Raw genomic sequence first — 18150 nt, 5'->3', positions numbered from 1 at the left:
AGACCCAGGGTTTAGGCCCCCGACATGGCAACGAACACCATGATACTGCTCGTGGCATAATGACAAGACTATGGTTGGCACATAGCACTTTTTATTGATTACTGGATTTGTATGATATCTATGGCTCATTTGATATATATGGTATGTGGTATTTGGGGAACTCACTAAGCTTTGTGCTTACAGTTTGTGGTTTATGGTTTCAGGTAAATCCGGTTCGAAAGGGAAGGGCCCGGCTTGATCGCAGTGCATACACCTATGTTTTTCCGCAATTCATGATTTTGGTATTTACTCTGATAATTGTTTTACTCTGGTATACTTTTAAATTTTTGGATAAAGATAAAGGAATTCTTGAATATATATATATATATATATATATATATATATATATATATATATATATATATATATATATATATATATATATATAACTAGCCGTTTACCCACGCCAAACGACGGGTGCAAATATTATTTTCAGAAATTAGTTTCTAAAGACGATAAGTTATTTTGCGTAAATAGTTACATCTAAAAAATTATCAATAAGGATTATGCTTTTAGAAGGATAACTATGTAAATGGGCCTTTTGGGAGGCTAGTGTCACCTTTCAGTTGACACGATGCCAAGATTCCAACCCGAGTTACTCCCCTTTGGAGTGGTGGATACATGTAATTACTAATAGTTGACTATACAATATTAACCGTGCAATACTTATACACCACACATGAGATATAAACATCGTCATCGTTGAACTTTTTTTTTCAGGATTTACTAATAAGACTTTTGTATTACCGCGTGATGTCACACCGGACTATGCAACGTAAAGTGGTCCATGCGAGAATACCGATTTTTCAGAGATATTTACCTACATTCATAATTGTTTGTTGTTGTGCTTAGCTTTATTGATGATCATCGTAAAACATATTTGACTTAAGGGATTTTATAACATTATCCTTAAATATAAATGTACTTTTATTTTCAGTTAAATATAAAAGTATGTTGTTTTGGCTTAAAAATACATTTTTTATGTGGATTAAATTAAAAGTAAGTGGTTAAAAATAAAAATCAATTTTGTTTTAGGTTAATTTCCTATTTTAGGATAAAAATAAAATAGTGATGTTTTGGGTTTGTTTTTTATATAAATAAACATTAATTTTGGTTAACATTAGAAAAAGTTAGAACCATGTTACTCTTTAGTTAAAAAAAAACATATTCCCACTTTGATATAATAAAATATGTTGTATTTTAAGTTTAAAATAAAACAATATTGTTGTTTGTTTAGGTTTAGGATTTTGCTTTTGTTGACTTTCGTTTTAAGTTAAAACTTTATGTTAAATTACGAATATTTATATAACAGAACTTATTAGAATACCATTAAAAATAATGTTATGCAAGTTATTCTAATTTATGAAAATTAAAGATTTCTAAGTTTGTGTTGGTTTTGTTGATAAGTATACTAATTCATTATTAATGTTTTCTATTTTAGTTATTTGAAAACATATCTCATTATTTCGTTCTATGAATTTAATGCAAAGTGATAAAATTAAATGTGTATAGAAAATAATAAATATAAAGTAAATAAGAATTAAGAAAACCATAACAAATAATAACAAACTAAAAATATTAAATTGATTTTTCTTTCTTATTTCACCTTACTCCAAGACATTTTTATAAATAAAATAGATAGGATGAGATTAATTTTATTTTGTATCATTTGTATATGTAATGTAAAAAATACAACTCACTATATTTGCACATCCTAAGCCTTTCAAATCCACAAATAAGTGATTCTTTCAAAATTACTTTTTTTTGCTAATGATGTTGATTCCAATTTCTAGTCATAAACATCTATAGTTGAATCCTTAAATTGAAGATTAATACTAAATTCAAACAGTTAACATTGCAAGTGATTGCAATTGAATACAACCTTTATAAGCCTTTATATGACTCGGAGGAAAGATCCAATTGATTTTATTGTGTCCCTGGTAATAAATGAAGGCATGATCAAAAGCACAATAGTATGTAGTTATTTTTGTTACTTTTGTGTACCTGATGCACTAAAATCAAAATATTATAAATGAAATATTGTCTAAGAAAATGAAAGATAAAGAAATGTGATTACCTTGTAAGTATTTACACCGCCAACAACAGTTCTTTCCATATCATCCAATATGTTATATGTATTTAGATGCAGCAAAATAATGGTGTCAAAGTTCCCACCTTCTTCGTTTCTTACAACATTTACATGAACAAACAAAGGCTGTTTTTTATGCAACGGCATTTTTTGTCTTTTGCAAAAAAAAAAAAAAAATTATGATTCATACATACCCTATCCCCACCAAATTCCTCAACAGAAATGGATTCAACATATCCAAGTTCATTAGGATTCACAGCACCAAGCTTCAATTACAATCAAATTATTGGCAAAATCCTAGCTAAAAAAATGCTAAAATGTGCTTACAATAGCAGCATCAACACCAGTTGTCTGACAAACTGGTGAAAATCAAAGTTGTAGTTGATTTTTAAGAGCAATAATATCAATATCTTTTATGATATTTTATGTAGGAAGCAATCCTTACATTTTTAACTAATGGTTCAGACACACTACTGCCTCATTTGCAGATATCATTGTAAATAATGTAAAATAAGATCATAAGCAATCAATGAATTCTACAAATGATAAATAAAAATATTACATGAATTCTACAAATGATAAATACAAATATTAAAAGAATAGAATGGTATTCACTTTATAGTTATGTCAGTTGCCAATCTAATGTACCTTTTGAGAATGTTTGTTTGCTTTAGATCAATTGCAATAAACACGTAATCCGCAAGAAATGATATGCTAAGGCGTGCTAATAGAATTTGGTTGCAAGTAATTTTCTCAAACATGAGGGACCTAGTCAATATATGCAATTAGATTGGAAAAACACAACAACCAATGAAATCTTTTAGCATTAAGCTTATTTTTTTTAAAAAAAAATTAGGTCATTCAGCCACTATACTTTGAAATTGTTTGGGCTAGGGGCTAAATTAATTCATTCATAAGTCATAACCCATAATTGTTAAAAAAAATGAAAGACCCTTAAAAAGTTATGAAAGATGTTTGTTGATTACCTAAAAGTCCTTTACTTTTTTCCATGTCAAAAGGACCAGCTTGCCATGGTATGGGACTATTTGGAATTTCAATTATCAGGATACCATCACTATAGATCTCAATAATTCTTTCAACACTGTTATGTTTTTCACCACCCTAAGCATACATAGGCTATACAACATGTAGCTTCACGTATACATGTAACAACGTAATTTTCAAAACAAAATTTTTATTTTTCAACAACCAAATTTATATAAAAACATTCTCAAAAGTATTCAACAATAGTTATCAAAACATAACATATCCCAAGATCACAAAATCAAATCCCTTCTCTAGTGTGTACGGGTCACATCGGCGCCTTCCCACAGTCCTCGCTAGTACCTGAAACACATAACACAACAACTGTAAGCATAAATGCTTAGTGAGTTCCCCAAAATACCGCATATAACACATACGCCACTCGAGGCTATAGCATGACCCTCCGGTCAATGTGTCTCAGCGGGACTCTCCAGTCTCGTAGCTCATTGGACCCTCTGGTCCGGTCATAGCTCGTTGGACCCTCCGGCTCGATCTGTATCGTTGGACCCTCCGGTCCGATCTATAAAATCATACAACATACATATATCACATAGCACATAATCTCATACATAACACATAAGATCCTCTGGTCAACACATAATACCACTCTACGTAACGTATAGCGAGAAGACTCACCTCGTGCAACTCGATAACTCGGAAATCTCAAACTCAGTGAAGTAAGACCTAGCCTCCACCTAATCATATGAAATAAACATTCGTCATCAACATATTTCCCAAGGCTAGACCATTCCCTCTAATCACTCTCAGGAAGGTAAAAGACCATTTTACCCCTTACTTGGCTCAATTACACTAAAGTTGACCAAACCCTAAAAGTCAACAAAAGTCAACCCTCCGGGTTACGCTGCGCGTACCAAACGTGTACGCTGGGCATACCCAGTTTCCTTATCTATCTCATTCAGGTCTTAATCGGTTAAGACTTGCATCCAAAATCCAGATCTGACTCCTTTAATATGACTTAGTCCATAAAGTTGAAACCTTTAAGCTTTTGCATGGCTGTAAAGGTCACTTTGTTTTCAAAACACATTTCCTCTTTCCATAATGAGACTATAACTAATGCGTGACACAAGATCCATGTCCAAGACTGGATTTTTATGAATTCTCAACATAATATACACTAAAAAAGTTTAGATCTAAGCTCATGGAGACTCTTTGCAGACAAAGTCTCTAACTTTGAACCAAAAACCCTAAAAATGGTCCAAAAAGCAAAACTTATGAAGAACAAGGAATGCTTTGAGCTTTTTACCTCAGAAGGGATCTCCAACCACTGTAGAACTTGGATCTACACTTGTTCTTCAACTTCTAGCTCCAACAATGACTCCTTGTTCTCCTTTTTCACCTTGAAAAGATAACTTCAAGCTCAAAAACACACACACACACAAGCTAAAGGACAGATCTCAGCTCTCTAAGGACTCACTCAAGGGGATATGGTAGCTAGGGTAAAGGACTACATGTTCCTTTTATAGTGCACAAGCCAGAAATTAGGGTTTGCATCTGGGCTCACTACGCCCAGCGTAACCCCTGGGTATGCCCAGCGTACCCGGACGAGTCCGTGTTCAATTTAAGCACGTGAGTACGCGTGGCGTACACCTCAGTACGCCCAGCGTACTCACCAATCCAACATACAACTTCAAGGGACTAATTTTCTGACTCTCCAAAATAGAAGGGTCATAAAGCTTACCTGGATTTCGGGTTGTTACAATACATGATCACCAATCTGTAGGCATTAATAAGATACGTTGAAATATTCTATTAAGTATTATTATATATAAGGCTAAAAGCAAGAAATAGCAACAATAAATGTATCTTTATTATATACCCTGAATGGTTCAATGGGTTTAACTTCTGGCTTTTATCCTCAACTTTTGTTACTCTATTTACTTGTATCCAGTAAAGAAATCATAAAATAAAAGTAGATAGAGATCAAAAAAAGATGGAAAACCACTCGTTTTCCTTTCAATTCTCCAATTATGAATGCAGACGAAAATGGATGTCAGGTCAGGTGTAGTTTGATTTGAGTTGGCATAGCCCATCATGTTGACCTCATGTACAGGTCCTGTGATATCATAGCTTCCATGCCCAAAAACCACAAATATTAGAGTTATTTATAATTAGAAAAAATAAATGAAAACGATCATCAAGTTCCAGTACAATCAATCACCATTTACAAAAAAGCATATAGATATGATGTAGGTAATAAACTCTTAATAAAGAATTCTTTTTTTTTTTGTAATTATTTGGGAAGAGGGCAAAATGATATTAGGGGAAACTGCAACCTGTAGATAAAATTGCAAAAATTATAATTACTTATACTAAACTCAAATTCAATATCCATATCCACTTTCGAATGAAAGTAAACAACTTGGTGCTCCAATTAATTCCTCAAGTTGGTCATTCGAAATCCATAATCAAATCTAAAAATAAATAAAATATCTAATTCTTTTAGCATAAATTTGAGATAAAAGTGACATATATACCGTAAATGAAATCAAAATGAGTTTTCATTTGGGGAGTAAGAGCATGAGATATATGTAGCCGACAATGTTGAAGGTAGCCAACAGTGGGTTCGATAATGTTACTTGTAATCATAAAGAAAGGTACTTGGTGGTAAATCTGGTGACCGGAGGCTAGGAACACCATGACCATTCCTATGTTCTTCCAATTTTGTGACAACCCAAAATTTCCTTTCTGAACAAACCATATCAAGCCAATAGATGTAGATCAGTTACAATGAAAATTCAGACTCCGAGTGTAAGTTAGGCAGTTTTCAGGATTTACACTTAAGAAGATATTAGGAGAGTGGTTGCACTAGGGTTTTGTGCAACACTGTTATTCCATTTCTCTAGGACATTAGAGTTCATTCCGAGAATAGAAATATTTTCTGCCAAAAATATTAGGACTATAAATAGAATTCTGAACCAAATTGGTTCATTAGTTGAATTCCAATTAGAGAAAAGCCAAATTCTCTCTCACGGATCTTCGGGTTTTTATCCCAAATTGTGAGTAACTCTTTCTAGTAGTGTTAGAAAGCTTTAATTGTGTTCATAACATAGAATACATAGCTAAATCATCCAATTTAGGAGTTTACTCCCCAAGGTGTTCTTGGGCGGTAAACTCCCGAAACCGAGCCTAGATTGTCCCCCGTGCTTAGTAACTACCTTGGATATGTATAGGAGTGTTTTAGGTACAAGAAATCAGCCAAGAAACACCCAATTTTAGGAGTTCACGGCCCAAGATTAGCTTAGGCCGTAAACTCCCTTGTAACATGCCCAAATGGTGTTTTTAAGGCACCCAAAGCTTGGACTTTATGTTAGACAAATACCCTAAAGTATTTAGTACCTAGAAAACATAACGAAAACACAAGTTTTGAAGAGTTTACGGCCAAGAGTAATTCTTGGGCCGTAAACTCCTATTAAGGGGTCAAAGGACACCCTAAATCCTTCCTTAGGCCATGAGACAATTTGGGCATGTACCTAGATGAGTTTTGGACTAGTTAAAATACTTAGAACACCAATAGTGAGGGAGTTTACGGCCCAAAAGGTTCCATGGCCGTAAACTCTATAAAATGGTACCATTTGGTGCCATAAACCCTCCTAAAGCCAAGTACTAAAGTCTAGATTTGTTCCTAGAAATGTTTGAGACTTGAAAGCACCATAAGAACCCTCCCAAGGGAGTTTACGGCCGTAAACTCCAAGGGAATAGGGTCTTTGGGCCGTAAACTCCCCAAAGGAGTCAATATGGTGCCCAAACACTTGTTTAAGCCTTGAAACAATTCCCCACTAGAGTTGTGATAGTTCTAAGCTCCATTTAGGCCTTGGTTGAGAATTTACGGCCAGGAGCTTACTCCCCTGGGCCGTAAACTCCAAATCATATGGTCATTTGACCATAAACTTCCATTAGGGGCATTGCACTCCTTTGTTGCAACCCATTAGCCTCCTAGCACTTGACCAAAAGTGTTTTCCTCGCGCTTAAATGTTATTACTTGTATAATTAGTGTTTTAATCACTAATTATTTATATACATATGTTTTCATATGTAATTAGGATCATTGTGTGTGTCTAAGTCTTCACTTGACACCAAACACTTGTCTGATCCTTCCGTACGATAACAGTCCGTTCAATTCCAGTCACTTACTGCAGGTGAGTTCATACCCCTTAACTAATGTTTTAAACTATTATTAAATGTTTTATGGGGGGGATACAAGTAGAAACATGCTTATTATGTCAATCACAAGTGATTTGTAAGTAGGATTATATTTACTTATTACATCAATCACATGTGATTAATATACAGCATTCAAATGATTTGGCTACTCATTAGCCGTTTTACCAAACAGTTTCCTTCAAATGATTTTTATAAACATTTTATATGTTTTAAACTCCTTATTACACTGTACATCTTACTCTGTACATTACCTTTCAAACTTATTTACAAACTGTGTTTCAAACAAACGTTTTCTTATACTTAAACTGTTTTATCAAACTTATGCCTTCAAATTGTTTTATAGATTGACATCAAGTCGATCTTTCTTGAAATAATAATTATGTTTCAAATGTCTTACAAAACTTATTTATGCTTTTATATTATAAATTGCATGCCTCTATATGTATAGTTATATAAGAAATGTTTAAAAGACTTAGGAAGGTTATCCACCCTATTTCCTTTTCGCACCTTGAGATGTCGTCTGGTGGGATATCGGGTATTCGTCCGAAAGTTGTTTAAATATTAGTTATATATCATGTGTACATATATAGTCATAAAAGGTCCTTCCAGTTCAACATATGCCCTTGGGTAGCAAGGGTATACATCCATGACCATACGTACCAGTTAGATTACTAGTAAACTACCATATGGGTAGTTTAGGAAGATACTAGAACAATTACTAGAACGCGATATCATACAATGAGTCAGTTCATTCATGAGTCAATACTTTCTAGAACATTACAGTATATTACTATACTTGCTAGATAGAGAGAACACACATTACAGCTAGCACACGTAGAACATTTTCGTACGTTACACTTACATTAATACGTTAATAAAATTGTGATCCACTGTATGGGATCATGCCTTAATTCTATACAATCGTGTCTTTATATGAACAATGTACAAAGCTACCGATATACAGGGAAATGTTGGGATAAGAGAATGAGCCATGTCAAATCAACAAAAGAATCGATAACAGGGGCGATGGGAGCTTTCTTGACTTTGTCAAATATTGACCAGATATTTCTCCATGCATATAATGATTGTAAATGTGTACTAAAGATTTGTACCTCTTAAAATTTAGCCTTTGACTAAATTTGCATAATAAGTAGTATATATATATATATATATATATATATATATATATATATATATATATATATATATATATATATATATAAAGAAACTTTTACCCTTAATTTTTTGGATGTTACAATTAATTAATTAACAAATCAAGTCCCTAAAAATTCCGCATGTCATTTATTGCTTATTATGTTGTTACGTGTAACCCATAACAACCATATTATTAATAGTAATATTACCAATTGCAGTGACTATGTTATGACTGTAGGCATTATTCTCCAACAATTATCTTCTTTAACCACCAATTCCTTTGCATGAGTTTTTGACTTATTTAGATGTTCAATCTTTTGAAAATAGTAAGCTTCATCCTTCTCTTTCACTGTCTTCTCATTTTGTTCTCACAACATGCAATCTCTAGCAAAGCGATTCTTCCTATTGCAGTAATTTAGTCAAAACCCGAATCTCCCAAAAATTTCTTTTACTTCTACTCTTTTTAGTGTTGATAACTCTTGACTCCTTCACTTTTATTTTTCTCATAATTTTTGTTTCTTCCTTTGTATCCATTTCCGCCACCATCAATACTCGTATTATTGTTACCTCTAAGCATTGAAATTTCTTTTTGAAGAATTTCTTTGGATTATTGACCGTTAGGGCTTTCTTTTCGCTTGCGAATTCCTCATCTTTTGCATATGAATCAGAATCAACAACAAGTTCTTTTTCTTTTGACTTCTTTCCTTTCACACTTTCCTCCTTTGTAACAAGAGCTAAAAGACCAACATCCACAATTGGCTTTGCATTCTCCAAAACCTCATTTTAATGAGATTTTAAGATATGAATAACTTGTTCAGAAGAATATTTCTTAAATTGTTTTCTCTTCAATCCATAGTTCAACATTATGCTCAATAGATGATTAAATATGCTCGCCAGTTGACCGATTGTCTCTCCAACCTTTGTTGAAATGATCTAAACTCCGAAAGCAATGTTTGTTTGCATAGAATAAGTTTGATCAATGTCTCCTGAGTAAAGTTCATCTAATATGTCCCAGATATCATGAGCAGTTGCCAAAGAACTCAAAACTTTGAATGTATTTGGTGGAAGTGTGAAACGTAAATCTCTTTTGGCAACACTAATTTATCGTAGATTAATCACATTTTTTTTATTGAGAACATGATAAGATGTAAGCATTTTCATTGGAAATGTTTTTCCTACTAAAAAAAGTCTCAAATATCGTGAAAAATTTGAACTTAAAATTAATAGTTTCATAATAAAATTATAATCTCATTAACAACATACGTGAATATTATTATCAGTTAGCGAGGGTAATATCCAAAAACCTTGTGAAGCAGTAACATTAGGATGTAATTCCTGTGAAAGTTGGCATGGTTTATTTTCCACTTTATTATAACCACCGACATAATAATTCCTTGCTTCTTCTTAATGACTTAATGATATGCTTGAATCCAAATGTATCATTATGATGCCTAAGCTGGATTATTTAGGTTAAGAACTCCGTTAAGATGTGTTTCTAACAAATAACTTTGTATGAAATAAGTGTAATGTACACATATCTTATATTGTATTATTTTAGAATAAGAGGAAAGACTACAAATATTTCATATAGAACGTCGAGGAACTAGAAGTATAAAGCTACAAACATTTTCTACTTAAAACACATGAAGAACTTAAATATATATCCAATAGAAATGATAGAAGCCATAGTTGGAGTTGAAGAAGAAGAAGAAGAACAAGAACATAACTGATAATACAAAGATTAATAATCAAATGTTGGAATTAAATGATCTCATAAAAATATAGTTAGTGCTCAAGAAGTGAAACAAATATATTTGTTTGGAGTATGAAAAACATTAATATATGAATGTTATCCTACTTTTATTTGCAATGACGCTAGTTTCTTTTTACAATATGTGTTGTAATAAATATTTTATTTGTTAAAATACCGCTTATGGATTTCCAAGAAATTAGTTATTGAAAAGTTTATAAGCTTCATAAACAATACAAAAGAACAAATAGATATTTAGAAAGCTTCATGGATACAAAATATACTAGAAAATAATCTAGTAGTAGATTATAATGTGTACATCAAAAATCCAACATACTAGAAAAATAGACTATTAAAATATGAACTAACTAGAAAGGGCAACGCCAACTATTAAAGAATGAAGTATAGATTATAAAAACATGAACTAACTATATAGCGCACCACCATCTACTAAAGAATGAACTGTTACATATTAAACACTTAAAAAACATGAAATTTTTAGGTTTTATGAGTATTTACTTGATATCATCTTAAAAGGAAAATACATGGTCGTTAAAGATACTCTATAAGATATGCGAGCCTCCAGGCTAATTCGCATGACAACTACTGTAACACCTATTCCTCAGGTGTATTTTCTTATGATTTTAAAGTTATATTTTTATTAAAATGGGAAGTACATAGGGCGTAGTTAATGAAGTACGTAGGGCGTAATTCGTTAACCTCATGCGAGAGTTTTCACCCATAATGTAGAGCGTAACCTTTGTTAAGCAGGTTGTAGTGGCACAGAGTGCAAACCCTAAATTCAGGGTTTTGAGCCCTATTTAAAGGACCTTAACCCCTTGTTACTTTCTTATGATCAGCCTCCATCCTCCAAAGTCGTCCTTTCAAAACTCTAATCATTTTTTAGGCTTTAAATTTTTGTGTGTTTGCTCCTTTGAAAAAAGAAGATCCTTAGAGAAGCATCTAAGAGTCCAAGCCTTGTAGATCTAGATTCTTCAGCTTGTTTTCCACCTCTAAGAGGTATAAAGTTTCAATCTTGTCAATCATTCATGTTAGATATAGTTAGTGTGCTTTTGTATGCTTTTTGTCCCATAACTTTGTTTCTAGTGAGTATGTTGTAATCCAAACCATTTGAAGACCATTTCCTACTGTTATTAGGGTTGTAGAACCATAATGTTGAGAGCTTGAACACTCTCTTTCACCTCGTGCTTGAGATCTTGAGCACGGGTACATTTCATGGACTTAGGGCTTGGATTATCACTCATTTATGACATGCAAATGGAAAAAGTCAGGGACTTTATTCATTATGACGTCCATGTAGTTCATATTGGGAAGTTTGAGGAGTTAACAACATAAATTAAGAGCTTACTGGAGCATTTAGCATTCAGGCTTAATACGCAGGGCGTACATCTTGTTACGCATGGTGTAGCCGGATATTGGTCCGTAACATCACAACTTCTATGCAATGTGTATTGCATTTGGTACACGGGACGTAGGAGGGTGGACCATGAACTCTGACTTTTTGGCTTTTGATCAAAATTAGGTTACGGGCATAGTTTGAGAAGGGTAGTTCTTTATTGTTGATTAGGTGCTTATTTTGTACCTGTCTAACTTGTGTGAGTTGTTGTACTTAGTTGCTACTTGAGAGGTGAGTCTTCCAACTATATTACTTGTGTTTTAGTATATGCATGTTGACGAGCTAGGTCTTACTTGTTAACTAATGTTATCTATGAAATTGTGTTGCTGATATCTCCTAGACTGTTGTGAGTTCATGGGACTACTATTAGTCCCCAGGGTTGCTGATACCCTTGAAATATGTTGTTAATCCATAGGGTTGCTGATAACCCATAGTTTTTATTTTGCTGAGTTGTATGTAATGTTTTGGGAACTCACTAAGCTTCGTGCTTACAGGTGTGGATTAAATATGTTTTATGTACTTCAGATTATCGCATGAATGCGAATGCTTGACTGTACACTCCGACTTGCAGATTTTATGATTTCCACAATTTGATATTCTGATTTGGATGATTGTATTGATCTACCTGAGATTTTCATGACTTGGTTTTTATAACATTGGTGGTTTTTCTTATTATAAAAATGAAATATTTTGTGGTAAAAATCAGTATATTACAACTACAAGTACATTAATCTACTTAACCTGCTTGATTTCCATCGCATGCAAAAGAAACGATTTATAACGGGTTAAAATTCACAAAAAAAAAAAAAAAAAAAAAAAGAATTCACAAGGATTGCCCACGTGTTAGGGTCCTTTCCAACTGCTTGTTTGTCTTCTCTACAACTACGTAAAACCATATAAAACGAGCTACGTTATTCATGATTAAACGAACTATACAAAATCGAATATCATTTATCAACTTAGTTGGATATAATCCATCATATAAGCTACATCACCAACTTCTTTTACATTGTCTTTATCAAAAGATATTCTTTTTGAATGTTACAAAAAAAAAAAATTCCATTCGCAAAACAATATGGAGGCTTTAATTGCTAAGCATGTATTCATGAGCTTTCTAAGTAACCGGTTCCATGTAAAAGTATTTTCTCGAAGAATAAGTTCCATTTGCAAAGCAATACGGAGGGTTTAAATCAATAGCGTATTTACAAGTTAGAACCGATTTTTAAAACATTGATTTCGCAATAATAATGGTTGTTTTTGGATAAATGAAATAGTGGAAGCTATATATCTAAATTTAGATAAAAAGCTTTTATTGTATTTTAGAGAATAACTCTATATATGAGGTGACTAACTAGAATCGTAACCATAAAATATTAATGTGTTGCTTACATATTTAAGAAGAAAAAAACGATAATGAAATTAATGAGAAATTTAATGGTAACAGTATTTACTGATCTATAACTACAAAATGATATACACCGGTGGGTGGACACGTGTATATCAGCATCGCCAGCTTGACTTCCTGAACCGAAATTGTTTGATCTCCATTCACGTAACTCGTCCCTAATGCCTACTATTGGAACAGTGAGGACGAAGAAGAAGAAAGCAACTGTGTGATCACTATCCCATTTCTAATCCGCAATATAAACATACAATTCTCCTCTACTTGCTTCATTTCAACTGAAAATACAAATGGGGAACTGTTGCAGAACGAGAAGAAATGGTGACAATCACTATCGATATGTTCAACCCCATGCCTCTGGTAATTCCTCCTGATTATAGATTTTAAGTTTTCTTAGATGTTTGTTTTGGGTAATTTAATTAGCTATTTCTATTACTCAAGATTTTGCTGATACGATCTTGATCCAAATTCGGAGTTCATATAAAGTTTCTTTGGTGCTTCTTGATGTGAAAATAAGGGTTTAAAAGATAATGTGATAAATTACTTGGTTTTCTATTCTGATAATCGTGTTGGTCGTTTTTAAAGTTGCAAATGTTTCTAGAAAACACTATCAGGGTTTCACACCTTGGATTGCATAATATACGTGTTCTTATTTCTTTGTCAAAGTTTTTGTTGGTTGTGAACGCTTCAGTTGTAAATGTGTGATCTAGCATCATGCGTTCTAACAGGAACTTATCTGCTACATTTGTGAGAAAACTATTGGAATTATTACTAACGACGAGGTAGATTTCTAACCACATGTTACCTAAACAATCTTCATTATCTAGCATTCCATTTATTCCTAACCGTTGTTAAAAACATAAGCCGTTTCTTGTTGTAGATTTTCGTATGAACATTTTCTGATCTTGTGACCTTCGTATTCTTTGTTTAATGAAAGCTTCCACTTCTTTTGATATTTTATCGGATTTACAGAAGTTGTTACTGCAGGAGGGGCCAAGGAACCCTACAGAAGCGATTCCAAGAAACTTACTCAAAATCTGCCAAGTCCAAATCCGAGGAATGGTGATGAGATGATACTCTCTCCACATTTGAAAGTGTTCGCATTTAGTGAGCTTATAAATGCTACTAAATACTTTTCTCCCGATTATCTTCTTGGAGAAGGTGCATTTGGCTATGTATACGAAGGGTGGCTTAACAAGGAAACCCTTTCTCCTGTAGAACCCGAATCCGGAATGCCAGTTGCCATCAAGAAACTTAAGCGCTTAGGTTTTCAAGGCCATATGGAGTGGTTGGTGCGTTTTTATTCTCCATAACAATAAGATTTATTTGTTCATTGCTTATTAATAGTTGTCGTTCTAAGTTCAAATACTTGTTTGCAGTCAGATGTTTCATATCTTGGTGGACTTCATCATCGAAATTTAGTCAATCTTATTGGTTTCTGCTATGAAGGCGAAAATAGGTTGTTGGTATCTGAATTTATGCCTGGAGGCAGCTTGGAGCATCATCTTTTTAGACGTACGTTTAATAAAGACCGAAGGGTAGCCTACACCATTTTCATAATCATATATACATTTGTCTTTACAAATATTCGTGTGTATGTTCAGGTGGTGGAGAACCTTTTTCATGGGCACTTAGGCTTAAAGTTGCAGTGGAGGTTGCTCAAGGGCTCGCTTTCTTGCATGCTTCCCAATCAAAAATTATATATTGTGACTTCAAATCTTCTAATGTCCTGCTAGATATGGTATTATATATCTACGACTTATAATGAATCACCTCTAAGCTTTGTTATGATTATCATGTTTTATATGCTCATCCACTTTTTATCTTCGCAATTTGTTTGTAGGACTATAACGTGAAACTCTCAGTCTTTGGTTTGGCAAAGGCTGACCCATCAGGCGATTGGAGTCATGTAACAAGTCAAATAACTGGCACCGAAGGCTATACAGCCCCTGAATACTTCGCTGCAGGTTTATTTTCCATGTTTCTTGATTTATTCTTCCAGTGAATTTCCACTACAACAAAATTAATTGATTTAACACATGTTTGGACACATTAAATTAGTTTTTTAAAGTTTGTAGATTATGTGCTATATATGCTACCACTTGCATGGAAAAATATTTTTACATGCATGCTTCTATATATTTGCTGTAGTGGGATCGCGAGTGACATGATTGACAAATGATACCTTATTAGAGTAGTGAATAGTTATCAGTAGCTTTTGGTAACTTTTCAAAATTGTAACATTTATGATGCAGGTAGACTTACAACAAAATGCGATGTATATAGCTTTGGGATAGTGTTGTTGGAGCTCATCACAGGGCGACGTGCCATTGACTACAAACGGGTTGCAGAAGAGAAGAGGCTATTGGAATGGGTAAGGACTCAACTCAGAGATACGAAGAAGGTATTCAAGATCATGGACTCGAGGCTTGAAGGGAAGTACTCAAGAAAGGCGGCTTCTGTTGTGGCCAACCTAGCCCTCCAATGTTGTTATCCGGAGGCAACGTATCGCCCCCACATGTCTGATGTGCTATCCATTCTAGAAAAAATCCCTTCTCCTAGAGCATTTCGTAATAAAGATATGTCAAATTCGAAATCGAAGATTAATGCACATAGCTCAAATGGTCAGAGCAATGGGCATGACCATCAGCATGAGTCAGCGGCAGACATGGTTCACCATTGATTCCTGATAGAGGTTGAAAGAGTTGATGAATATAGTTAAATTATGCGAACCCACCGGTCGTTGAACCAATATCATGTTGACTTATAATTAAGCTGAACATATCTACAACATATATACTGCCTATATACTAATAAGTGATAATGTCACAAGTTTTTCTTATCATTTGCTTTTGGTTTCTCTACCCGATAGTCACATCATTGTCACATTATCATTTCAATTTTTATACAACTTTATTTAACCTCTACAACTAATTAAGCTCTATAAAGCTTAATAAATTTCGACATCATTATCACCATATTTTTAAACATATATGATTAATTAAGAATAATGAAGAATTGTAAATTGTAAATAAAGGATACTGTAATTAAGAAAACACAATACATAAAATACAGTAACTAATATATTTTCCTTTTCATGGGTTTTATTTATAATTTTTTCATTAAATTATGGATTTGTTATTGATTTGAAAAAAATTTAACACCTAAAAATATGATATATCACCGCCATCATATTTTTTAACACATATGACTAATTAAGAATTTAGAATCCCTATTCTAATACTCCCTCCGTCCCATTTTAGTTGTCCAGTATATTATTTTGATTTGTCCCAAAATTATTGTCACCTATTAAAAAAAGACTAGTATAATTAAGAAAGTTTCTCATACTACCCCTGGTAATAAATACGCCTAATTACTACCGTGCATTAATTAGTGGAATAAAAAAGCAAAAGACATTTGCATCTCATAGTTACGTATGCTACTCTTTGCTTACAAATGCAAATAAACATTCTTTTATTTTTTCTTTTTAAGAAAGTCAGCATAGTGTTACACATCAAATGAAAATTTGATTTGTTTTCATGTTTACATCTTACTGACTCAAATATGGAACTACTTCATCTATGAGGCTTTGTTCACACTCAATTTGTATTGGCAAAATACCTTGTCATTCCAACCTACTTTTACCGATATGCGATATTCGATAGTTGTTACCACCTTTAACCTTTATGATTTCTTTCATGCATGTTTGCAAAGTTAAGAAAACATTGTTAAGCTCATGAGATTGCATCTTGTCAAATGAGGTTTGAACTGCAGTAACCAATTCATCCACTGTATGGAGTACCTCTTGTTCTTGAAGTGATTGAATGGCCCGAAAAAACCCAAGGTCCAACATATTTAAATCTGGACTATTTGGGGGCTGAAAACAAAGTCGAATATCAAACCCATCTTGAGACGATGCTTCAAGAAATTCGTTATCATTGACATCAATATGAGGTTTTGCATTATCCTGTTGAATGAATATTGGACCAGTATGGTTTGGTGGCCATTTAGCTTTAATAGCGGGTAAAACTTTTTCAATCAACCACGACCTCGTTATTTCTTTAGTAACCGATAAAATTGGTTTTGTCTCCAATGTTCCCGCAACACGATTCTTGCTTGAACGCTTAGCGGGTTCTTTTGTTGTAAGTGGGAAGATGCCAATCTTTCCGAAAAAAATTTCATTTCCTAAGGCATCAAATCTTAGCCTAGCAACCGCTGCGAGAAACATGACTTTTGTAATGAACTTTTTGCTTTTACATGTTCTCAACGGTTCATCCTCACCGGGAACGAGGTAGTACCGTTTTGATGATCTTGATATGTAAAACCATTTTTCATCAATGTGGATGACATTAAACATATCATGGAATGTGGTATTGGACTCAGGTAATGACCGAGTGATCATAGATAAACAAAATTCTAACCTCTTTGTTTTATTTGCATCGGTAAGGTCCGGCTTGATAGCATTTGTGCGTGGTCTAAGGTCACCTTCTTTTATTCGTCTATGCAAAGTTGATTTTACAATACCTAATGACTTTGCAATAGACTGAATGGTAGTTCGACGACGTAATGGAATTTGTGAAACTTGATTCAAATCGAGTTGAACCCTTTTTCGCCCAACAACTTTTAGCTTCTTTGAAGAAAAATCAATTATTGATCCATTCTCCACTTGAAGTTTAGCCCGATTCCAAATACGACTTACGGTGCGTTTAGAAACTCCGAAAAGTGCAGCTACATCATTTATGGAACCCCTTCTTAGCTCTCCATTAGAATTGTGCTGCAACAAGGCTTGAAATATATCTTGACATTGGGCATAGGTTGTGTGTTTTTTAGTCAATGAAGTTAAAGTGTTCTCCATGACTTACGTAGGAAAAAAAAGATGAAGGAAAATGGTTTATAAAGATTCATTGAATTGTTTTTGGTGGGAGAATTTGGAGTCAAATTTTGCTACTGCATGGCTTAAAAAAATTTTCATTACGAGGTAAGTTTGGTTTCAATTTACAATAAACAAAAATTGGTGGGAACATTTTGCCTCCAAATACTTTCATTTTCCGATTAGTTAAATTAAACATTTA

General features: G+C 33.4%; 2 protein-coding genes across 2 annotated transcripts; one reads left to right on the top strand and one right to left on the bottom strand.

The window, feature by feature from the left end:
- The first annotated feature begins 13368 nt into the window (after nt 1-13368).
- Nucleotides 13369-15761, top strand: LOC111905833 (probable serine/threonine-protein kinase PBL18). Its single transcript, XM_023901553.1, has 6 exons — nt 13369-13438; nt 14051-14370; nt 14458-14593; nt 14683-14819; nt 14922-15045; nt 15334-15761. The coding sequence occupies exons 1-6, from the start codon at nt 13369-13371 to the stop codon at nt 15759-15761; spliced, it is 1215 nt and encodes a 404-aa protein (XP_023757321.1).
- Nucleotides 15762-16703: 942 nt separating this feature from the next.
- Nucleotides 16704-17933, bottom strand: LOC111905831 (uncharacterized). The gene has a single exon (XM_023901552.1). The coding sequence runs from the start codon at nt 17931-17933 to the stop codon at nt 16704-16706; it is 1230 nt and encodes a 409-aa protein (XP_023757320.1).
- Between the last annotated feature and the right edge of the window lie 217 nt (nt 17934-18150).

This window comes from Lactuca sativa, chromosome 4 (assembly GCF_002870075.4).
Source record: "Lactuca sativa cultivar Salinas chromosome 4, Lsat_Salinas_v11, whole genome shotgun sequence".
NCBI lineage: Eukaryota > Viridiplantae > Streptophyta > Magnoliopsida > Asterales > Asteraceae > Lactuca > Lactuca sativa.
Note: the sequence above shows the minus strand (reverse complement) of the source record. Positions and strands in the feature narration are given on the sequence as shown.